General features: G+C 42.1%; 1 protein-coding gene across 1 annotated transcript in view; it reads left to right on the top strand.

Annotated features, from left to right (window-relative positions):
• PCGF3 (polycomb group ring finger 3) overlaps positions 1–23,070 on the top strand; it is a 97,484-nt gene extending 74,414 nt beyond the window's left edge. The window contains exons 4-9 of the mRNA XM_066604478.1: positions 5,907–5,962; positions 8,067–8,177; positions 14,696–14,784; positions 17,856–17,993; positions 18,307–18,387; positions 21,658–23,070. Coding sequence (XP_066460575.1) covers positions 5,907–5,962; positions 8,067–8,177; positions 14,696–14,784; positions 17,856–17,993; positions 18,307–18,387; positions 21,658–21,705 — 523 coding nt within the window. The 3' untranslated portion in view covers positions 21,706–23,070. The remainder of the gene's footprint in view (positions 1–5,906; positions 5,963–8,066; positions 8,178–14,695; positions 14,785–17,855; positions 17,994–18,306; positions 18,388–21,657) is intronic.
• Positions 23,071–25,539: the final 2,469 nt, after the last annotated feature.

Genomic DNA, 25,539 nt, shown 5'->3' with positions numbered 1-25,539 from the left:
ACACAGAGCCCAGGTGGCTGATTACACGACGGTGACATCATCACAGGTCTTGTAAGCACACGGCTGCTGTCAGGCTCTGCATGTCTTATGTTTGAGAACATTTGATGATGTCATGGTCATGTGATCAGGTGGTCATTACTATTTTGATTCATACTAACAACTGTCTTAACTCATAGAAAAAGAAGCCAGAATGCACCCTCTGATAAACTGCAGGGCGGCTCAATCGCCATAGACTCTGGTAGGATGCAGAGAGCCAGATTACAATATGTGCGAGCTAAATGTTCAGTGCCAACTAATATGCAGCCACCCAGCTCAACCCAGCCCAGATTGGTGGAGGGGTGACTGCTAACAAACATAGTCTGCATATATGAACTGATACCAAGGATGCCAGCCATAGACAAGTGCGACGCACCATACAGGAATACAACCCCTACTGACAAAGCGGTGGATTGCTCTGTGTCACTATGGTGCGCCACACTGGCGTGACATCCCGGGCTCGCTCTGCATCTATAGCAAGCTGCAGGGGAAAAAAAATACAATATATAATAACAACTGTCTGTTCACTCTTAGCTAAACACCCCTCCCCCGCATTATGGTGCAAATGCAAATAGACTTAAAGGGAGTAGAGAGCAATCAGTATTAATTGAGTTGTCGCATGCAAACAACTGCTGACCATTTACCCTCTTGGGGCATATGGTCTTTAATCCCTTGAGAACTGGCAGTTTTTTTCGTTTTTAGTTTTTCCTTACCACTTTCAAAAAATCTCAACTCTTTATTTATCCCTTGACAACAACAATCTCATCAGTGGTACTATTTAATGTATCCTATAATGCACTGAAAAAATTTTCTAAGTGGATTGTGATTGTTCTCATTAAGAGAAACCAAGTAATCTTGTAGATATGATACCTTTTAATGGCCAACAAAAATACATGATGTTACAGCGAGCTTTCAAACCTCTCAGGATTCTTCCTCGGGCATATATATATAAATATAATAAAACACGCACACACACATACACACATGCACATTTAGTATCATTGTCACCGTATTTTTTTTCTCTGACGACGTTCGCCATGCTCGAAAATAATGCAATACTTTTTATAGACCAGACGTTTACGGACGCAATGATACCAACTATGTTTTTGTTCCCGATTTTTTTTTTTTCTTATTATAAATATGGGGAAAGCTGTGTGTTTTTTTAAGTTCCTATATTTTTTTGTATAGGTAATAAAAGTATTTTTTTTACTTGCGTTCAATTCTTAAAAAAGCAAAACACATACCTTAATGTAGAGAAGTCTAGCATGGAGTTACTTTTATATAAATCACAGATTTTTTTATGCCTAGCGACTCCAAAGTCAAAATGAGGATGGAAGATAAAAAACGTAGAGGAAGGACTGAGATTGGAACCAAAGAGGTTGATGAGAAGATAAAATGTTGACAGACAGCCGCCAAAATGTGTACACTTGGTAGAGTGTGTATCAGTAAAGAGGGAAGTTCAACCCCTAGGAGAGAAATCAGTGGAATTGCTAGGACAGTTGTCTCTAACGAAACCCATGTTTTATGTGAAAGAGTCCCCAAGTGTATAATTAGGTGTAGAATTGCTGCATGGAAATATTTTTTTACATCAAGAGCCTTCATAGTTTATACGGTTTAGCCAAAGTGTAAAGTTTTATCCTAGCAAGCGAGGTAAGGTAAAGTCCCCTGGTGCAAGCACCGAGTCAAAACTGACTCCTTGGGTGACGTTTTCTTGGCAGACTGTTTTTGCGGGGTAGTTTGCCATTGCCTTCCCCAGTCATCTTTACCACCACCCTCCCACCCCCCAACAGGTTAGGTACTCCTTTTACCGACCTCCAAAAAAACCAAGAGCCGGCTACCTTACCCAAGCGGAGTTTGAACCCACAACCTTCAGGTCGTGAGCAAGCGCTTAGGACTGCATTTCTGCTGCCTTAACACTCTGCACCACACGAGACAAAGGAGTTTTGGACAGGATCATTACATTTCAGAAAATGTAAAGAATATGTAGTAAGATCCTCCGTTTAGCCGCTGCTATCCTCTCGCCACATGGAATAAATGGTTTATGAAAGTCTAGGAGTTATGGGATATAATTGAATAAAAGCAAGTAGTTTTTAGCAAATGAGTGTGAACTAGGGCTTGTATACCTAAATAAGGTATAGAGTGGTCATTCCAAACATGTGGAAAGGGACTAATTATGTCATTTGGTATAATGATACCAACGCTCAGCACTTGAGATTTTGCATTTTTCACCCTATGATATTTTTCCAAAATTCGAAAGTGAAGATTGGATGTGATCTAAGGAGGTAATGCGATTAGTAAGTGCCAAGATGACGTCATCGGCATAAAGCCCTATTTTTAATTTAATGCCCTTGATAATTTTATTAATTCTGATGTGTTCGGCTAAAGTTCCATAAGGAGAACAAAAATAAGAGGTGAAAGAGGACAACCTTGCCTAGTGCCATTAGAAATTGCCTGTAAAACCAAATTCATCCAAATTAGCCTCTAGATATCATCAGTGAATCTGGTCAAATGCCAAAGTAGCCACACGATCAAGCTCATCAGTCTTGTGAGATTTAGGAATCAATGGGTTCCATCAGGGGCTTGTCACTGTGGAAGAGCGACCAACAATGGAAAGAAGGCCCTGGCAAACAATTTTAGCATAGATTTTGACATCGATGTTCATTAGGGAAAGGGGGCGAAAATTTTCCAAGAAATAGTGTGTTTACCAAGTTTAGGCAAAGTGACAATCAAAGTTTCCAGCATTTCTGAAGGGAAAGTTCCGTTAGCCATAGCCGCATTAAACATTGAAACCAAGTAAGGAGTCAGAAGAGAACAGTATTTTTTATAGTAACCATTAGATAAGCCATCTGGGCCCAGAGATTTACGAGCTTTTAAAATTTTAATGAACGCTAATACCTCAGATGCAAAAATCCGTGCAGGCAGGCTACTTGTTCAGAATGCTTTGAAGATTCCTCAGGTTGGGGTTGATATCTGTTTAGATCTTCTTCTAGGTTAAAGAGAGAAAAGTAATATGAAGCAAATGCATTAACAATTTCTTGGGGATCGGTAATTTTGTGCCCTTTTAGACTGACTTCACACGGGTGGGTCGGATCCCACATGCGGGTGGCCTGCTGTGAAACCGTCCGGTGACCCTGCATACATGTGGTTTCTGCATTGCGTCGGTCATGTGCAGTACAGATTTTTTTATTTTCAACATTTGTATTTCCCGTGCCATCCCTTAGCGATGACATGGGTACCCACGGCCCATATGCAATCTTAATTGTGTATGAGCTGTGAGTCGGATGGCCTCGATTAGCTTCAATAGAGGCCGTCTGCGCAGAGTCCGTGGCAAAATAGAGCTTGCGTCGGACTTCGGCCTTAGAGTCTAGAAGAAACCTAATTCTTTCTTTAGATTTAAGATTTTTAAGTTGTTTAGTCAGCAGTGTCCCAGTACAATTATCATGAGCATAAAATTGCGTATTCATTTTCTGAAAAGTGATGTCATGGTTTACAGCAGGAAGGCTTCAAAGGTTAGCTAGTAGTTTCAATATCTCTTCAGTTCTGTGGGGTTGACATTATTTAAGGAGTCAATGGTGTTAATCTGAGATTTCAGAAGGGTTACTTCTTTTTAGCCCTAGAACAGTATTTTAAAAATAGACACTGAAAAGATGCTAGGTACCAAAGAAGTATTGATATTAAAAACCATTTAAATCGGGGGGGGAGGGGGGGGGGGATATGTAGCATGCAAAAAGACCCTTGTATTCAATAACCAAAACAAAAATAATGAAAGAACAGGAAATAAATCTAATATTCTTCACCTAGTTCACACAACACCAAAGGCCAATAATAATAATCGGGTGTGTTAACATATTTAAACATCTTAAGCAGCTCCTTAATGTAATTAGGCATCAAAAGGCAAATAAAAATAACATCATCATGAAAGTACCGATCGATTAAGAATGAGGAACAGTCTTGCCAACCGAGTACCAGTCTTGTGTAACTCGAGGTAGGGACGTGCTTGTTGGAGGAGATGCAGCTTGGCCAATAGAAATACTCCATATTTTAAGAAGCGATAATCCACCCGCCGCAAATGCTGCAACATAGGATCGAAGTTCCTAACATCTTAGTGGGGAAGCCCCACTTGTATTTAATGTTGGCTCCACGTAGAGCTGAGGTAATTGAGGAGAATCGTCTTCCAAGAAAGATTTGGAAACCTCAATTTAGAATCTTTTGGAGCCGGCAGAGATCCTCGTTGTCTTCCTTCAGATATCGATCTCTCCTTGGTTTGGTAGAAATGAACTCGAGCTAGGACATCTCTTTAGACATCCTGTGAGCTCTATCCATGGCATACTCCAATACTGATAAAGCCGGAGGACTGTGGCGTGGCTTGGTGGACTGCCTGTCAGATTGAGGTGTAATATAATACTATGAAAATAGTAATCGCGCTATAGTTTTACATCATACTGCGGGAGCGATCAAATAACAGATTGAAAAATTTAGTTTTAAAAAGTTGTATTATTTAAAAAAATTAAAGGTAATAGTTTTCTCATATTTATAATAAAATAATAATAAAAAAAAAAATCATATTTGGTATCGCTGTGTCCGTAAAGTCCGTTCTATCAAATTAACACATTACTTATCCTGCATTGCACTTTTTTAGGTCCCCGTCTCAAAGAAAGTTTTTTTTGTAAAAAGTGATTAAAAAGCTGTATGTACTCAAAAATAGAAACCAATAGGTACCAGTAGAAATTACAGTACTTCCCGCCAAAAAACGAGCCCTCACACAACTATGTTGACGTAGAAATTGAGTAGTCATGGCTGTCCGGTAAAACGGCAGTCCGCTGAAGGAAACTGAACTGATCCCATTATAGTCAAGGGGGGCAGGGCATTCGGTACTGTTCGGTTGCATCATAAGACTGATCCGTTCGGCGAGGAGATTCCCCTTTTCCGCTACCATAACAGAGCAGGAAACCAGAACCCCCATGCAGATATGAAAGCAGCCTTAACCCTTTCCAGTCTACTGTCTGACGTCTAAAGGGACATTCTGATTGAAGGCTGTACAGCTCCAATGTCGGAAGACGTCCGGCAGGGTATTCTTACTGTAGATTACTGGCTGCTTTGTTGTCAGGGGTCTCTCCAGCATGCCCCATACCGCAGTACTGGCTCTAGCCAGCAGACGGCGTCATTGTATAATGGCAGAAAGAGAAAGCCCCCTAGGAAACCCTAAATCCAAAATTGGATTGCAAAGGGTTAAGCATATTGGGACATTACTTGATTTTACATCATTAGGCTTTTCCCAATTAGAAGTATTGACCTAATCCAAAAGATTATGTAGGCATCAGCATACACAGATCTATCAGGTCTTCAGTTGAAACAGACCACAGTGGTCCGCAGTGATTATGAAAGCTGCCATGTAGACATCATTGGCATCATGGCGAGATGGTTGGGCAAAAGGATATTCAGGCAAACTGTTTGCATGATTATTATGTTGGGTAAAAGACCCTTAAAAATCTGTGCTTGCGGGAAGCCCTGATGGGTGCCGGCTATCTCTTCCTATGTATGTCAGTGATGGCGAAAAGACTAATAATAAAGATATGACTGTATTCGCGTACTTTTACATGTTTCCAACGATTTTTGAGCCTGTTGTTTTACATAATCGCTCACTAAATGGAGGTGGAGCGCGCCAAAGATGATTGACTGCCTGTGTACGCAGGTTGCTTGGTTTTAAGTTGAGCTGAAAACCAAGTGAGCGTGCATACTTAGGCCAACAGTTGACCGCATTCGCTCTTTTCAACAATTACTTGGGCAGCTGTCGGCCCGTGTAAAAATACCCTTAATTTGAAGTAAAACCTTTCATGTGTTGCTACTATTCATGTCTTTTTTTTTTCCAGCCATGACCGAACAATGCAAGATATCGTTTACAAACTGGTGCCGGGTCTCCAGGAAGGTAGGCTGTCCTTTGTATCTTCACAGCTGAGTTGGTAAATGTTGTACAGATATCTGCATTGAGGACCCGGTTAGACCTGCCGATTTCTTGAGGGAAGGATGACCGAGTTGGCTCGGGCAGCCTGTTTATACCGGCAGATACAACGTTGGCGCCTTCAAATTAAAATTGTTCAGTTGTTCACATTTACCCCATAAGATCTGATCGGTATTTAAACCGAACGCTTAGTGAACGAGCCAACGATTATTTGTATGCCTGCAGAATATTAATGAAAAGCGAACAATTCACAGAACGACTACCACTCATAAAAGAACAGGAGCGATAGTTGGTGGGGCGGCTGTTGGGCACTAATGCACCCGGGAGTCTTCTGGTGTAGGGGGACCCTAAGGGTCCTTTAAGGCAAGCCGATTCTCATTTAGGCCTCAGTCACACGGGCGCATCGGTATCCGTACACCGCACCGATGCACCCATGTGACTGCAGGAAGGAGACGGACGTACCTGAAGACGGCCGTCTCTCTGCAGCGCCGGAGGAAAGAACACATGACTGGCAATGAAGCCGGTCACATGTTCTTTCCTCCGGCGCTGCAGAGAGACAGCCGTCTGCAGGTACGTCTGTCTGCTGATGTCAGTCACACGGGTGCATCGGCGCCCGTGTGACTGAGGCCCTAAACGAGTGAGTGAAGTCACCGCTAGCTCATTCGTTCTCGCTCAGCCTGTTTAGCTAGGTTGACTCCTCATTCAGTTTTTCACATTCACTGATTAAGCTAATGTGAGCGATGTTTAATCTGAACGATAAGTCAACGGTGCTTTTTATGCCTGCATAACTTAAACAATGTTCGTCATTCACTTCTTGGCTTGCGTTGAGACCAAACAATTATCATTCTCATTTGAATGATTTTTTTTGAATAATAATCATTCCATATACAAGGGCATTTCACTAATGGATTGGTACTAGAGATGAGCGAGTATACTCGGCTAAGGCACATTACTCGAGCGAGTAGTGCCTTAGCCAAGTATCCTCCCGCTCGTCTCTAAAGATTCGGGGGGCGGCGCCGGTTAGTGGGGGCGGGAGGAGAGAGAGGGAGAGAGAGATCTCCCCTCCGTTCCTCCCCGCGCTCCCCGCTGGCCCCCGAGTCTTTAGAGACGAGCGTGGAGATACTCAACTGAGGCACTACTCGCTCGAGTAATGTGCCTTAGCGAGTATACTCGCTCATGTCTAATTGGTACCAGTGTATAAAAGATTTGGGTTAATGGCAAAGTAAACTTTAGCAGTTAGTGTCAGATGGCTGCTACAAAAGCAAATACAATTATAGGCTGCACTAAAGGAGCCCTAGAAGGACTCCCTGATGCAGGTGTTTATATAGCCTAAGGGCGCCCACCCACTGGCGTTTGCGATTTTCGTGCGTGAAAAACGCAGCGTTTTCCGCGCGTTTTTCGCGGTGTTTTTTGCCGCGTTTTCGCGGCGTTTTCTCGGCTTTTCCATTAATTTCCATTGACTTTCATGGGTGCATTAGGAGAAAAATAAGGACACATATGCAACTGACAGTTCCTATGTTAAAAAACGCAACGCAAAAAAAAACGCCAGTGGACAGGAGTACATTCAATTCTAATTGCTCTTGAGAAAAAACGCAAAACGCAAAGAAAAAAAAATCGCCAGTGGGTGGGCGCCCTTAGGGTATGTTCCCAGTTCTCAGTTTTTTAATGCAGTTTTTGAAAGCAAAATCGGGTGTGGATCATAAAAAGAGAGAAATATACAGGACAGAAGTTCGTTCAGATGTGCAGAGACAGTACTGCAGTCTTTAGTGATGTATGTTAAACATTGTTGTATACATATGATGATATGTTTCCCATCCGGTACGGCTATATTGCTGTCGGCCCGGTGGGACTGCAGTGTTGTGCAGGCTGCTCCACCTGGCCCCTGACATGCATAATCATGTAAGAGATCTTCTGTTGTTCCATAGACCTTCTACAGATTCATCATAGCTGTAACATTGTAGATCCCTATTTGTGATCTGTTTGCTGGAGCTTTAATCTACATTAATTACAATTTTGTGTTAATTTCACTCTCCTTACACTTTTTTCACACTGGACTTGTCTTTGCTCACAGCTGAAATTCGCAAGCAGAGAGAGTTCTATCATAAACTCGGGATGGAAGTGCCTGGTGACATCAAAGCGGAGACGTGTGCCGCGAAACAGCACGTAGAAACGGTCCGAAATGGTAGGAATCTCCAAATTAGCAGTATCATCATCCGGAGTGTTATAGTATTTATAGATGGAAATACTGTATGCTTTGTGTGCCTGTTACATAGTAGCACAGTGTGTCAGGCCTCTGGCAGACCGGTGGGGTTTTGGTGCACAAATAGCCACACAAAAAGACTGCAGCTCGCGTGAGGAAAATTTACGTGAATGAAGCTAGAGACGCGATCTGCATTCACGCATAATTTGCTCGTTCACACGATCCGTGGTGCATGTTAATCAAGCTCCCATAGGAGTCAATGGGAGCCTCTGCGTAAAACGCAGGTCCTATCTTTTCTCGCAGCACGCACCTTCGATGCGACCATTGTAGCCACACATGTCCTGTCTTTTGCAGGGGCGAGGATTTTGCGCATTTAAAAATTGTTCATGTGAGCGCTGCAATAGGAAACCATTGGTTCCAATAGACACGTTTTTTTTGCACAGTTATTTGTGTGCAAAAAAAGTGCCTGTCTGAACGAGGCCTAAGGATGACAAAAGACACATGTCCATCTTGTATAGCCTATTACCCCCCAATGTTGATCCAGAGAGAGGCAAAAAAAACCCCAATGAGGTAGGAGCCAATTTTCCTCATTGTAGGGGAAAAAAATCATTTCCCAACTCAAAGTCTGGCAACCGGAATAATCCCCGGATCAAAAACCCTTCTTAGGTAATCACTGATTATAAAATGTAATGTTGTTACACTTACGAAAGGCGTCCCGGCCCCTCTGAAACTCTTTTAGTGCGTTTGCCATAACCACATCCTCCGGCAGAGAGTTCCATAGTTTCATTGCTCTTACAGTAAAAAAAACCCTTGTATGTTGCAAATGGCAGATCGGTTTGCAATCGCATACTATCCTCTCTTGTGTTAATTGCTTTACATAATTTTGCATCATCTGCAAATATTGATATTTTACTGTACAATCCCTCCACAACATCGTTAATAAATAAATTAAAAAGAATGGGGCCCAATACTGCCCCCTGTGGTATCTCATTCGTAACTGTGACCCAATCAGAGTATGTACCATTAATAACCCCCCCTCTGCTTTCTATCACTAACCAGTTACTTACCCACTAACATTTTACCCACCCTAAAGTTTCCAGGTTCACTTTTTGAATATTGGCACTACATTTGCTATGCACAGTGAAACAGACTCTGTATAGAGTCCTTAAATATAAGAACCAGCGGTCTTTCTATGGCATTACGAAATTGCCTTTAAACCGGGGGGTGTATGCCATTATGACCCAGTCTATTTTAATTGTTTTAAGGCGGGTCTACAGTCCTTCCTGGGTTAGACTGGTGACATTTGATCCCTTTAGTGGCACGCCCGCAAAATCTCCGGGGCTTGCTATACTGACCATGCAGCAAAAAAAAACCCGGAAGATTTCAGTGGACAGCTCTAGTGCTGAAATATGCAGAGCAGTGAGCTGTCATCTAAAATCTTCCGGGGTTTTTATTGCATTGTTGACTCATTTAAAAAAACCTGCTCTGTGAGGCATGACATGGTAATAATAAACCGAACACTAAGGTGGTTAATGGAGAGTTTACTTTATCATTCTGCATTTCACCTGACATTTCATTTTCCTAAGTGAATACACTGGCGCCAAAACTTTCTCTTCATTACCCTTTACAATTTTTCCATCATTACTTTTTAAAGGGCTAACACTTTCTGTTTTTTTTTTTAAAACATTTTTCTATTTATAAAACCCTAGAACATTTTAGGGCTAGTTTTACTCTCTTTGGCAATGAGTCTCACTCTCCACCTTTGCTACTTTTTTGCTTCTTACAGAATTTATTTTTTCCTTATAGCGTTTTAATGCTTCTTCATTGCCTTTTTGTTTTAGATCTTCTAATGTTTTCTTTTTGTTGTTTATTTCCCTCCCTTACATGTTTATTGACCCGTATTGTTTTTCTCCTATTCTTAACCCTTTTTTCCTGTAAGGTATGAACCGCTCACAATGGGTATTTAAGAGGGTTTAAAAAATTTCCCATTTATTGCGTGTACTTTTATTTCTGAGGACATTGTCCCAGTCAATAAGATTAAGCGCATTTCTAAGCTTATTGAACTTTGCCTTCCTAAAGTTTAGTATTTTCATAGCTCCCTGGTAGAACTCAAAGATGAGCGGAAATTTATTATATTATGGTCACTATTTCCCAGGTGCCCCCCGACCTGCACCCCTGTTATTCTGCCAGGTCAGTTGGTTAATATTAAATCTAAAATGGCCGTCCCTCTAGTTGGGTCCTGTACAAGTTGGAAAAGGTAATAATTAACTTTAGTTATTGACAGAAACGTGTTTTCTTTAAGAGATCCGCAGGTTTCAGCTTCTAGGGTAGTTAAAGTCTTCTTTAATAATTACTTCACTGTGATTTGCTGCTTCATCTATTTGTCTCAGTAATAGATTTTCAGTGGCTTCTATTATATTTGGTGACCTATAGAAAACCCTATGAGGGTTTTATTATTAATTTTCCCTCCATGTATCTCATAGAGACTTCACATCTTCATCTCCTTCACATATATCTTCATGTAGTGTTGGCTTTAAACATGTTTTTACATAAAGACAAACTCCTCCCCCTTTCTGTTTTTTATGATCCCTCCTTAACAAACTATAACCTTGTAAGTTAATCACCCAGTCACAGTTTTCATCCAGCCAGGTCTCTGTTATTCCCACTATGTCATTGTTTTCTTCAGACATTCTTGCTTCCAGTTCGTCAATCTTATTGGTCAGACTACTAACATCAGTCACCATACAGATTAGAAGTTTTTGATTATCTTTTATTTTAAGTGTAGCTCTATTAACTGTTCTGCCAGTTCTAACTGTACTAATCCCTCCCACCATTCTACCCCCATTTTCATTATTTAGTTTCAGATCACTGTCTATGCTATCTTCCTCTTTATCCCTCTGGTTGCCCCTCCCCCCACTCTTCTAACCTTTTAGCCATCTTCTGCCAAGCACAGCTGCCCCTCCCCTTTGAGATGCAACCCATCCCTAAAGTAGAACCTGTAGCCAACAGCAAGGTTTGACCAGATTTTCCAGAAACCCAACTGCCTTCTTCGTACACCAGCTCTTGAGCCACTTGTTTACCTCCCTAATCTCTCTCTGCCTTTCTGGTGTGGCATGTGGTACAGTTACTACCTTGGAGGGCCTTACCCTCAGCTTACGTCCTAGGTCCCTGAAATAGTTTTTAAGGACCCTCCATCTACCTCTTAACTTTGTCATTGTTGCCAATGTGCAGCATGACCGCTAGGTCCTCATCTCCACCCAGTAATCCTGTAATGACATTCCCTCATCTGCCGACTTTGCAAACTTGTTGGGGTGTTTAATACTAGCCCCCCCCCCCCCCTGCACTCTTCCTTCCACCCCTCCTAACTGTCACCCAGCTAGCTGTCTGATCATCCTGCTCTCTCATGCTACCATCCACTCCCACATCTGCTCCAGTGAGTGCCTGCTGGAACAGATATGGGAGTGGATATGAACCTGTTGCCAGGTTCATACTGTCCGAAGCATGCGCAGGATGAACCTGGGACAGGTATGTACACTACCGTTCAAAAGTTTGGGGTCACCCAAACAATTTTGTGTTTTCCATGAAAAGTCACACTTATTCACCACCATGCGTTGTGAAATGAATAGAAAATAGAGTCAAGACATTGACAAGGTTAGAAATAATGATTTGTATTTGAAATAACATTGTTTTTACATCAAACTTTGCTTTCGTCAAATAATCCACTTTTTGCAGCAATTACAGCATTGCACACCTTTGACATTCTAGCTGTTAATTTGTTGAGGTAAGCTTGTGAAATTGCACCCCACGCTTCTAGAAGCATCTCCCACAAGTTGGATTGGTTGGATGGGCACTTCTGGCGTACCATACGGTCAAGCTGCTCCCACAACAGCTCAATGGGGTTCAGATCTGGTGACTGCGCTGGCCACTCCATTACCGATAGAATACCAGCTGCCTGCTTCTGCTGTAAATAGTTCTTGCACAATTTGGAGGTGTGTTTAGGGTCATTGCAGGATGAAATTGGTTCCAATCAAGCGCTGTCCACTGGGTATGGCATGGCGTTGCAAAATGGAGTGATAGCCTTCCTTATTCAGAATCCCTTTTACCCTGTACAAATCTCCCACCTTACCAGCACCAAAGCAACCCCAGACCATCACATTACCTCCACCATGCTTAACAGATGGCGTCAGGCATTCTTCCAGCATCTTTTCATTTGTTCTGCGTCTCACAAACGTTCTTCTTTGTGATCCAAACACCTCAAACTTGGATTCATCCGTCCACAACACTTTTTTCCAGTCTTCCTCTGTCCAATGCCTGTGTTCTTTTGCCCATCTTAATCTTTTTCTTTTATTGGCCAGTCTCAGATATGGCTTTTTCTTTGCCACTCTGCCCTGAAGCCCAAAATCCCGCAGCCGCCTCTTCACTGTAGATGTTGACACTGGTGTTTTGCGGGTACTATTTAATGAAGATGCCAGTTGGGTACCTGTGAGGCGTCTGTTTCTCAAACTAGAGACTCTAATGTGCTTATCTTCTTGCTTAGTTGTGCAACGCGGCCTCCCACTTCTTTTTCTACTCTGGTTAGAGCCTGTTTGTGCTGTCCTCTGAAGGGAGTAGTACACACCGTTGTAGGAAATCTTCAATTTCTTAGCAATTTCTCGCATGGAATAGCCTTCATTTCTAAGAACAAGAATAGACTGTCGAGTTTCAGATGAAAGTTCTCTTTTTCTGGCCATTTTGAGCGTTTAATTGACCCCACAAATGTGATGCTCCAGAAACTCAATCTGCTCACAGGAAGGTCAGTTTTGTAGCTTCTGTAACGAGCTAGACTGTTTTCAGATGTGTGAACATGATTGCACAAGGGTTTTCTAATCATCAATTAGCCTTCTGAGCCAATGAGCAAACACATTGTACCATTAGAACACTGGAGTGATAGTTGCTGGAAATGGGCCTCTATTCACCTTTGTAGATTTTGCACAAAAAAACAGGCATTTGCAGCTAGAATAGTCATTTACCACATTAGCAATGTATAGAGTGCATTTGTTTAAAGTTAGGACTAGTTTAAAGGTATCTTCATTGAAAAGTACAGTGCTTTTCCTTCAAAAATAAGGACATTTCAATGTGACCCCAAACTTTTGAACGGTAGTGTACATTGCACCCATGTAAGTGTTGTTCTGAAATGCTGCAGTGTTTCAGAATAACCACACTTTAAAGTTTGACTTGGAATGTAGCTCTTGAGTTAAAAGGCTGTTGGTGTGATATGGCGACACGTTTATTGGTTCTGTTTTGAGATACATTTAATTTTTTGATTAAATTTTAGAATTTTTCTTTTGGGAGGAATGCAAAAAGAAACCCTGCATTCAGCCCTTGTTTTTTTGCGTTTTTACATTTTTATCAAGTTAACTTTATTCTCTGAATTGTTAGGATTACATAATTTCCAAATCTATATTTATTTTCAGGGGAATTATTTTAAAGTGAACCTGTCACCAGTTTTGTGCTCTCTGAATCACGGACAGCATGAATTAGGGACAGGTATCCCCATTCGGCCCATGTATGTTTCATTCTGAAGCAATGCTGCGTTTTAGAAAAATATTACATAGAAGTTTAACTTGAAGCTCAGCTCTGTCCAAGAGGCAGCCAGCATGGCTCCAGGAGCTCAACTCCGAGGCAAACTTCTAAGTATGCTTTTTCTGAAACGCAGCAGCATTTCTGATTAAGATATACATGGGCCAAATTGGAATATCTGTCCCTGGTTCATGCTTCCCGTGATTCGGGCAGCATGAACCTAGAGATGGGTTGCCATTAAATAATGAACAAAAAATGTTTTTCAAGACATTGTTGCCTGTGAGTGATACTGATGGGCAAACTATTAGGCCACGCCTCTAACGAAAGAGTTCTCCGTCCCACATATGCACCTCTATAGGGCCGCTCTGGTCTCCATCTCTATGCAGTTTTCTGCATGGAGGATGGATCCAGCGCTGGTATCATAAAACATAATGTGAAACCAGCCTACAGTGGGGTCCACACGGGGCACAATTTCCATACGGACCCTCCGCAGTGAAATTCCACAGCATTTACAGCAGCAACAAAGATTTTGAAAATTTTGTCCAAAAGCCGCGGAAATAACCCCCATAAAACCCGTGCGGAATTGAATTGGGTGCAGAATTGAGTACTGCAGCATGTGAATTTTATCGCCGTCTCTGTTGTGGAATGCATCTTTTCTCAATGAGAAGAGATGAACATTCATACAGGAAATCACAATAAAACCGCACCAAGTGGTACGGGTTTGGAGGCAGGCTTTCCGCGGGGGATCTGGAAATCGGCACCATGTGGACCCAGTGCAACGATGGCATCTGACGCTCTTAGATTATGGGAAACAGATAAACTGCGCACAGATTTTGTCTGGGAAAATGCCGCCAGGGGATGGCGCCGTTCTAGTCAGCGCAGTGTATGAACCCAGCCTATGCATTCCAGTTACCAGTGTATGTAACGCTTCTATGTTTTAGGCGACGTAAAACCCGAAGAAAATACAACGAAAGATACGACAGAAGAGAAGCAAGAAGAAGATCACGACTACCACAGAAGTGATGAACAGGTATATACAACGTCGCATTTCATTTTCCAAGTCTGTTTGTTACAGCACATTGATCCTTGTTTCCTGTCTAAGGGCCCCTTTACGCCAAACGATTTATCGTTGGAACGAGCGAATGATGTCAGAGTTTGTGCAGTCTGTTTATGCAGGCAATTACATCGTTGACTCACTAAATCTTCAGTTCACATTCAAGTGAACGAATGAACGGTTAGCGAATGAGCCAACAATGATGCCTGCGTGAAATGAACAATAAGCGAACGAGTTATCATTCATCGTAGGCTGCGTTTACACCAAACGATGCATTTTCTCTCGTTTTAAACGATTTTTTGAAGAGTAATCATTGCGTGTAAAAGGGCCTTTATGGATAAAGGTAACTGTGGTTGACATTTACCCTTGCTTTTGTTAGTATATTTTTTACCTTGCAGTCTGAACAGGAGGAGGAATGTACAGTCGTCCGAAAGGGAAACTTTTTATAATGAGCCACAATTGTGGCGTAAAAATGGGCTTATTTTCTTGTGACTTTTTGCACTTTTTTTTACTGCCCGTTGTAACATTGGACAGACGAGGGTCACCCATAGTACAGCATAACTCTACCCCAGTTATAATGTAGACTTATGGCACACAGCTGGCTGGAGAGGCACCTCTAAATAAATTTGGCGCATCTGACATCGCATCGTGCTTTACAATCCGCGTGTGAAACTGTGATCTTGGTAAATGGGTTCCATAGTCTTTACATCTTAGATCTTTATGAAGAGGAGTGAGCGGTTCTACAAGATATGACAGTGGGAGGACATGCCGTACGTTCCTATGCTGAAGAGTTATTATTTTTTTATACAGATCACTCAAATTCTAGAGAGCGCCTGAATCCATCTATAAACACTAGAAAAAAAGGCGCGTTTACTCCAACCCTAAAAATGGCGGCAATGGCTTTTTTTGGATTGTTAAGCAGATCTGAGGATCAGTTCAGCTCCTCTTATCTTCTGACCCATGTATTCAGTGCAGACTGACATAACTAATCTAATAATGGCTAAAAGGGTTGGAAGACGGGCATGTGTATAATGAGCTGTAGGGAGACACAATGCAGGTTGACATTTGGGTGACCTATGTATTTGTTCATGCTGAGCGCTTTTATTCGGCGGCTCTCTATATATAGTTGGTGCTTTGAGGGATGTAAAGATGGATTTTATTAAAGACATTGAGTTTGACACAAAGGAGCGTTTGCACGGTTTGGCCAGTTGTCTGGCTACAATGTCACATAGTGTTTCTGCGTTGGGGAATGTGTCGCCAGGAAACGACCTATTTTAGATATCAAGTTTGCATGTTAGGAAAATGTTTTGTTTTTTATTTTCGATGTCATGATCTATATTTTTTTGGTCTGCAGTTTTTTGCACTAAGCACTAATAATAGTCTGACACTTCCTGTTCTGTGGAGAAAACTTTTCAGCAGTTGTCTTGTTATCAGAGCAGGCAGGATTACACTGGAAGATAACACTTGCATATAAATAAGGGTCCTTTCAGACAAGCAGATTCTGGTTTGCACGAGCGGGTGATGTCATCGCTGTCTCGTTCGCTCTCGTATAGCCTGTTTAGACAGGCAGATTCATAGTCGACTCGTTCAACGAGAATCGTTCAGTCTTTCGCATTAGCGAATCTGAAGAGTGAACGAGCGCTGTTTAAACATAAGAAGTGAACGAGCCAATAATGGTTTTTTTGCTTCAATAAAATGAATAACGAGCGAGAAGTTGGCTCACATTTAGAATGAACGATTATCATTCACTTTCAGCTGTTTGGACAATTTTTTGAATGATAATCTTTGCGACTACAAGCTCCCTAACACAGGATCCTCCAATCACAATAGGTGATAATCACAGCTCACCTACCCGCCCTCCCTGTATAGTGACCTCTGCACAGGTACCACAGTATGCCTAGGACCCTCTCCTGTAGAGCTCAATGGGTCCCTGAATGGACCACGGTTTCTGCTGTAAACCATCCTTAAATGCTGTTAAAAGCATCTCGGGCAGGATGGCGGCCGCCGTAGTCCTGTAGAAATAGTAGAATAAAAACAAATTACAATAAAAAAATGGTAACAGATCGGAAAAATGGAATGTTTAATCTTCTGTTATTTAACCCCTTAACAACCGCTGATACACCTTTTGACGGCCTGTATCAGCGCTCTATGTATGAAGAGAGATCGCGGGGTGATCTCTCTTCATACATCCCAGGTGCCGGCTGTTTCTTACAGCCGACACCCGGCGACAACAGCACCGATGAGCTACGTGGCTTGTCTGGGCTGTTAACCTTTTAAATGCCCTGAATGATGTTCGGGTGTCCTGTACGCCCGCCTGCGGGTGTCATGGTAGCCAGGGGCCTTCTGAAAGGCCCCAGGGCTGCCATGGCAGAATGCCTATCAAGCCATGCCCAAAATGTAATGATGTAATGCTCCTGCAGGAGCGATTAAAGCAATGCAAGTTGTTGCCCCTAGGGAGGCTAAAAAAAAGTGAAAATAAGAGCCATAAAGTTTTTTTAATTATAAAAATAAAAAGTAACTAAAGTTAAAAAAGCAACAACCCTTTTGCCATATTTGTAATAAAAGAATCTCAGTAATAAAACAAAAATACATATTTGGTATCGCTCCGTCCGTAAAAGTCTGATCTATCAAAGTAGAGCATTATTTACCCTGCGCGATGAATGTCGAACAATAATTTTTATGCCTCCATAGAATGAACGACGAACGAGAAGTGACCGAATTCTCTTTTGACCCTCGATCGTTGGCCGTGTTTACACTCAACGATTATGGTTCAAATTTGCGAGAACCCAAAATTTTTTGAAGTCTAATCCTTCCATGTAAAAGGGCCCCGAGTCATGGCTTTCAAAGCAATATACTAAGTAACGGTGATTAGGACGCTCGCAGCTGCTTGAAGGCCTATTTTCATCTGTTAGAAAGCAGAACAGTAGGTGTTCTACTCTGTCAGCTTTGGTTTACTTCTCCTCTTACTTAAGTGGCACTTCATTAAATCTGGAACGACAGTATAAATTATTAAGTTGTGTGTCTTCTGTGCTTCCCCCTCTCTAAAGGTCAGTATATGCTTGGAATGCAATAGCAGCAAGTTACGTGGGCTCAAGCGAAAATGGATACGGTGCTCAGCACAAGCAACGGTTCTGCATCTAAAAAAGTTCATAGCCAAAAAACTTAATCTGTCATCTTTTAACGAGGTAAGACAGAACCGTTTAGGCTCGCTTTAAAAGAATACTACTGTTTTCGTTAATGTAGAATGTTTGATAAAATATCTTTTACTTCGTTAACATTTATGCTGGTATTTTTTTGGTTGGGCACAAAAAAAACACATTCTGCTCCAATGTAACGGGATTTCCTGCTGGCTGAACCACATTTTTAGAGGTCGGGGACTTCTGTAAAAAATTTGATGTGTTTCCTCAATATTGTTCTATCTGAAAAGAGATGAGAACCAGTGTTTGCCGATGATGCGGGCATCTTTGTATGTGAAATCTGTTTGATTCTGTCTTTCAGTTGGATATATTATGCAATGAAGAAATCCTCGGCAAGGATCACACACTTAAGTTTGTTGTTGTCACAAGATGGAGGTTTAAGGTAATTTATCTTCTGAAAGTACCAATTAGTGATAACAGAAGGGTTGGCTGGACTGAATGTTTTAAAAATTGTTATGTCTTTTTGTTTTTTACTTTGTGTGAGATGCTTTGATGTCAGCATAAAACATTAGAGACCCTGTTGGCAGCTTCGGAGCACTAAACCACAAACATGCTGTGGGGCTGCCTTCGCATCTGCGGCGGGGCTTCCATTTACCTGCTTTTTTGGGGGGGGCGGAAAGGGGAATCCCCTGGGAATCCCGAACAGGTCGGTCTTATGACAAGAACCGAACAGTACCAAACAGAGCCCATTGACTAATGGGGTCTGTTCGTTTTCCGCTCAGCTGTCCGAAAGAGCACTGCATGCAGTGTTTTTTCTTCCAGTATCTTGTGCCGGATCTGTGACTGGTTGCAGCACATATGTGAACCCGGCCTAGGGCAGCTGGGATTTAGTTTTATAAAAATTCCTCTATGACAAGCGGCAGTTTCTGCATTATCGAGAAAAGGAGTTAGAAGTTACCGGAGATGAGTCTGGTACTCCTCTCCAGTGGCCTCAGGTGGCTGGACAGGGTGTAATACTGTGAAAAGCTCTTTTTTTTAGTAGTAAAATAATGTAGTTTGATCAGAAAACAATATTTCAGATTTTGCATTCCCAGATGTCTCTTTTCTAGTCTTAATTAATTATAGTCTTTAGTAATTACCAAAAACCACTGGAGCTAAGTGATTAATCAAATTAATTCACCATTTGGGGGCCTCACAGTCCTGTCTTTGAGCAGAATTGTTCAATCAGTTTTATTTTGCTTCTAAAGACAAACATGCCGTGGCACATGGGCAGAAGCCCTGGCACTTTCCACACAACACAGTTGGCGCTGCCCCTACTGCAGTGTTGTGACGCTGCTGCTGGTGGCCGGGTGCAGAGTTATTTCAGTGAAGGCAGCACAGTAGTTTATTCTGCCTTTCGTGACAATCAACCCCCCCCCCCCCCTCTTTCTTAGCCCACATGGTTAAATGGTGAACTCTGGACTCGGCTTTCACACTCTTCGCAACCAGCCAGGTATAGAGCCCTTTGCACTCACGGAATTGGGGATTGCCAACTATGATAACAAATAGGTTCTTGTACAGTCTACCCCAATCAGTATCTATAGGGCATAATCTGTCCAAAAATATGTTTATTATCCCAAGGAAGTTATAGTTCTCTATTAGAGATGAGTGAGCATACTCTCTAAGGACAATTACTCGAGCAAGTATTGTCCTTAGCGTGTACGTGCCCGCTCGGAAGAAAAGGCTAGGGTGCCGACGGGGGAGAGCAGGGGGAACGGAGGGGAGATCTCTCTCTCCCCCCCGCTCTCCCCTGCTCACTCCCGCAACTCACCTCTCACCCGCGCCGGCACCCGAACCTTTTCTTCCGAGCGGTCAGGTACTTGCTAAGGACAATACTTGCTCGAGTAATTGTCCTTAGAGAGTATGCTCGCTCATCTCTATTCACTATGGAATTAGTAGAGCGATAGTCTCACGTGTGCATCACCACTCCATTAATTTCAGTGGGACCTCCAGAGATAGCCAAGCGCTTGAACTCTGCGATCTCCAGCAGTTCCATTGAAATTAACGGAGCAATGGTGTATATCACTCCAGTGGATGATCCCAGTCCTTCCACTTGCTGTTAGTTCCACCAGTTGGATGCCTAACAATCAGCTAGTTTTCCCCTATACTGAGGATAGGGAATAACCTAAAGGAGTTGTCCAGTTGTGCTTCATTTAAAACTGGATCCAAATCTGTTAAAACCATAAAAGCAGCGGTATTCACTCATCCTCTTTCCCCGCGGTCTACCTGGTCTTTGTTTAGGAACGGCTACCACCTGACGGCCACAGCAGCGCTCAGGTACCATGGCTTCCAGCATCTGAGTGATGTGGTGTTCTCTTAATCTCACTCTCATTACTGCTGGTGCATGCTATATTTCAACCCATTAACGAACTTTGATGGATATATCTGTCATGGGTTCCATAAAGCAGGCTCAAAAACTGAGCTCGCTTCCTACCCAGTACCTACCAGCTGTTTCTGACAGCCGTTGTTAGTGGCTGCCGTTGGAGCTAGATCTGAAATATCTGTTGCAGGCAATGCTGATGGTGATGTCTTTGGAGCCAGCTGGAAAGGGGGCTCTTCTGGCATTACATCAGCACTCCTATGACACGATCACAGGGAGCTTGATGGGCTGCTATGGCACCCTGGAGTCTCATGAAGGCTTCATCAATAGAAAAATTAAGAGTTATGGGGGTCAGAATGTGTCAAAAAGCACATTTTTTTAAAGCTTTATATTTTTTAAAAGTAGTAAAACATAATAATAACTATATAATTTTTTTTTGTTTCCATAGTCATACTGAACACCATAAAAACACCCCCACCCCACAAACTTCCCCATTACACTCCACTTAGAAATGTCTTCAGTACATTGTATTGTACATTAAATGATACCATTAAAAATACAGCACAAGAAGCTTTGATCTTTTACAAAGGGTTGAAGAAGAAAACTGAGAACGAAAAACCAAAAAGTGACTTAAAGGGCTTAATAGAAACACACAGATAACTTTAATATCAGGTCTTATAACTCCTGGCTTCATTTATGACATATCTGTTACTCCTATGACTGTGTAACTCATGATTTACGTATAGATATTTGTTATCTGCTCTTTTACAACTCTTTTCAAACTAAAAAAAATGTTAAAGAAGAAAAACAAACGTTATTTATTGTTCTACCTATAACAAGGAGTTTAACCACACCGTGGATGGTGCGAACCCCGGCACACATCACACAGGGCTGTTTTTCTTTAGGCATTCTACTGTGTATAACTTTTTGGATTGCTTTATATTGAGTACATGGTGTGTTTTGGCTGAATTTTAACTTCTAGCCCGGCTGGTAGAGGTTTATTTTCCCTATATATCAGTATAGTACCACATTATATAGCAGTATTGGGGTGATGAAAGGGAACCCACCATCCTTCCTCCAACACCAAAGTGGTGCTAAGAACAACTTCCACTTTATCTAGGTGGATAGACTGCTCTATGGAATGGGTATCTCTTCCTCTACATCATCCGTACTAACCTTGTGAAGCTTCTAGTGTTGACAAGGAAGGTGGAAGTTCTCTTTAACACTTGTACGCTTTTATTCAAGACGAACGATTATTTTCTAAATCCCAAAGATATGACATTTTTGTCCTCTTGTACAGTCCATGCTTCTTCTGACCCTGACAACCTAACCCTTATATGTTTGTCCTTCCAGAAAGCACCACTTCTTCTACATTACAGACCGAAAATGGACTTGCTGTAAAAAAAACTTAATTGTCCTGTGTGGACAGGTTTTTTGCAGAGACTATCATGGGCTCCACCACAGTGCATCACATGACTCACGACGTGTGATCTGTACCAGCGGAATCAAGCCAGAAGATTGTAGCGCACTCACAGGAGAACCTCTTCACTTCAAAATGTTTCTCTTAACGCAACACAATGACCAGAATTCTGGACAGGAAAAAAAATATTTATACGCTTTTGTACAAAAAAAAAAAAAAGAGATAATTTTTCACAATTCAAGACACTACCAGCATGGCGTTTACAAATATTGAACACTTTTCATAGATATTCATGTCTTTGCTGCAAAATTACATCCAGGTTTGTTTTTGAGATGTATTAAACGTCATATATATTAATAAATATATATATAAATATATCTATATATATAACAGATACAGAGAGATCGACACCAAATTACCTTAGGTTGCTTTTTAATTGTTAATAGATTTTATAAATCATTTACAATTAAAACCCACTATCAAAGTTTACTTTGTAGATACATTTAAGAATAATGTTTTCGGCTGAGAGCCCAGTGCAGACATTCGAGCCAGTATATTTGCAAAACGAATCGGGGAGTCGTGATCGGGCCGTTTCCAGAATTTCTTGTTTGGTGAAAAATATCACTTGCAACGATTTAGTGATTGGATTATGCATTTTGACTAGTGGTTATACTTGTGCTTTGTTGCCACAGTGCACTTTTGGCCTTTGTGCTGCAATATTGGAAAGTCGCTCCTCTTGCACCATATGGTTGTAGACCTCTTACTGCTAATCATGTTAGTCCAGGCCTGTTGGGTCTCCGACAATAGAGTTTGAATGATGGTCCATTCTGATTTGAGATCTTGGTGCTAATTGTTTCTCCTTCTCTCGACATGGTGCAGTGAATTAAGTCGGTGAACAATACAAGAACACTGATGACACACGTGCCTGCCGGAGTTGCATGGTTCGACTTCGAAACGGAAGGCTTAAAATGAACCGTGTAGATTTGAAAGAATGTAACGAATTAAAAGTGAATGCATAGATTCATGAAACAATCGACTTTTTTTGCAACTATCTATTATCACTTGAATTTGAGATGGTGCTACAATAAACCCTCCGTCGCTGAAATTCAATATATATATAACTGTATAGGCCAGCAGCTCCTAACTGGCTGCACTGTCTGCTTATCTGAGATAAGTTTCGTCTACTCCAAGACAGTGTTCACAAGTAGAAGTGATCTAACTTAACACTGTATAGCTATGCGTATGTGTTAACCTAACAACCTCAGCAGTGAAATGACAAAATAATTTTATTTTGACGAATGCCATGTTACAAAGTCTACAACTAGAGATGAGCGAGCACGCTCGGATCCAGCAGTTACTCGAGCGAGCATCGCTCTTCTCGAGTAACTGCTTACTGGTCCGAGCGTGCTCGGGGAGGGGGGGGGAGGGGGAGAGAGAGATCTCTCTCACTCTCCCCGCCGCTCCCCCCATCCTCCTCGAGCACGCTCGGATCCAGCAGTTACTCGATCGAGCATTGCTCTTCTCGAGTAACTGCTTACTGGTCTAAGCGTGCTCGGGGAGGGGGGAGAGAGAGAGATCTCTCTCACTCTCCCCGACGGTTAACCTCCCCCCCCCATCCCCGAGCACGCTCGGATCCAGCAGTTACCCGAGTGAGCATTGCTCTTCTCGAGTAACTGCTTACTGGTCTGAGCGTGCTCGGGGAGGGGGGCGGGAGGGGAGAGAGAGATCTCTCTCACTCTCCCTGACGCTTACCCCCCCCCCCATCCCCGAGCACGCTCGGATCCAGCAGTTACTTGAGCGAGCATCGCTCTTCTCGAGTAACTGCTTACCGGATCGAGCATGCTCGGGGGGAGGGGAGGGGGGGTAGAGGGCGGGAGAGAGAGAGATCTCTCTCACTCTCCCCCCCCCCCCCCCACTCCCACCGCCGCCACCCCCCCCCGAGCACACTCAGACCAGTAAGCAGTTACTCGAGAAGAGCGATGCTTGCTCGAGTAACTGCTAGATCCGAGCGTGCTCGCTCATCTCTATCTACAACCTCTCTACTCCCTACCCCCTTCCCCCCACCCCATCTGCCTTCGGGAGCAATGGGCTAGTTGCACTGAGCAGCCAACATTCTGCAGATGGGATACATGAAGGAGATCTATTAATGGAAGCCTCTGTGAGGTACATTATATACTGTTGCTCCTGGAACTTCAAAGTAAATGTTGCATTTAACGAATGGGGAAAGAGGCACTTTTTTGTCAGATTTTTTTATTTGATACATCTGTGCTATCCTCACAAGCCGCACTCGGCCTATTGTGTCTGGAACGTTTTTTTTGAAGGTGGGGAATTTTATGTTGATCAGTGAACAGGGTTTAAAAACTTTTTTCACTGCATTGTGTCTGCAAAAAAAAAAAAAAAAACAACGAAAAAAAAATGTTTGTGTGTGTCTTTGCTGTATCCTGCGACAGTGAGACGAAAGATAGCCAGGTATACATACGTTTTTGTTTTAATATAGTTCATATGGAAAATAGTAAATTCTCACAGAATATATGATAAATTTAACAAGGATCGGTGGGGTTTAAAAATAACTTTATAAAATTATTTATTCTATTTTAAGCTTTCTATATTATTTTACCATTGAAAAGGTTTAAGTGACCAGCTTTATTTACGGGCATATAAAATTGTGAAATGTTTAACAAGCTTCATTTTTATTTTACTTTTTTATTTTTATTTTATTATAAAGATGAGTGAAAGCATCAGGAATGCAGTTGTGCAATAGATTTGCAAAATGCCTACTTTAAGTAAATGTTTGTCTTCAGCGCTATGAAAATTTAACGATTTTTTTTCCCCCCTGTTTCCTCTTTTGCTTTAAGCAGTGGGAAAGAAGTGTTCTTCAGTTGTTGTTTTTTTTACTTGTATTAAATCGGGGCTCTCCTAAGATGTTTAGGTCATAGTTACAGTATATTCCCCATGAAATAACAATTAAGGAACATCTTTTCTTATAACTCCGCATTGTGCTGCTTCTTTATTATTTCTCATGTAAAGGTATAAATTCGAAATATTGACAACTGGGTTTTACCCTCATTCTTGTCAATAGGGTGTGTCCAAAACGTCTGACAGGGTCAGTACTGATTGGACGATGTAAGGTATACACCCCATTGAGAAGAAGAAAAGTATCTCCTAGGATACCTACACACCGGCGAGTGCGATATCGAGTCGAGAAACTCTGCCCAATATTGAGCTCGGCAACCTACGTTTTACCAGAGGATGTGAGGCAGTTTTCAGTCAAAAATTCCTTGCATCGGTGAAATATCACGAACGATAGAGGATCAGAAGTGTTTCCATTGATTTCAATGGAAAACCTCATATGCACATTGCACGGCATACAGTGCATCAAAGGTCCCATTGAAATCAATGTGCGATGCTTTCCGAGGAACCCAAAAAGTTAGGGTGATGAAAACATTGCTCATGTATATGACTTCATTCACAAAAATAGGGTTCATATGCTTCTCAGCTGTGTGAAAGTGGCCCTGTTTGTCAGTTTATTCTTACAATGCTGCGTTTACACTGATTAACCCTTTCCAATCCAATTTGTATCCTGGTTTTCCTAGTGGGCTTACTCTTTTTCTGCTGTTATACAATGGCGCTATATGCTGGCTAAAGCCAGTACTGCATGAGGTGACACATTGGATAGGCTCCAACAGCAGAGAGGCTGGCAATATACAGTAAGAGAACCCCGACGGACGTCTTCCAACATCGGAGCAGTACAGCCTTAAATCATAATGTCTTTAGACGTCAGACAGTGGATTGGAAAGGGTTAAAATCATTCAGTT

The sequence above is a fragment of the Eleutherodactylus coqui genome, chromosome 5 (assembly GCF_035609145.1).
Source record: "Eleutherodactylus coqui strain aEleCoq1 chromosome 5, aEleCoq1.hap1, whole genome shotgun sequence".
Lineage (NCBI taxonomy): Eukaryota > Metazoa > Chordata > Amphibia > Anura > Eleutherodactylidae > Eleutherodactylus > Eleutherodactylus coqui.
Note: the sequence above shows the minus strand (reverse complement) of the source record. Positions and strands in the feature narration are given on the sequence as shown.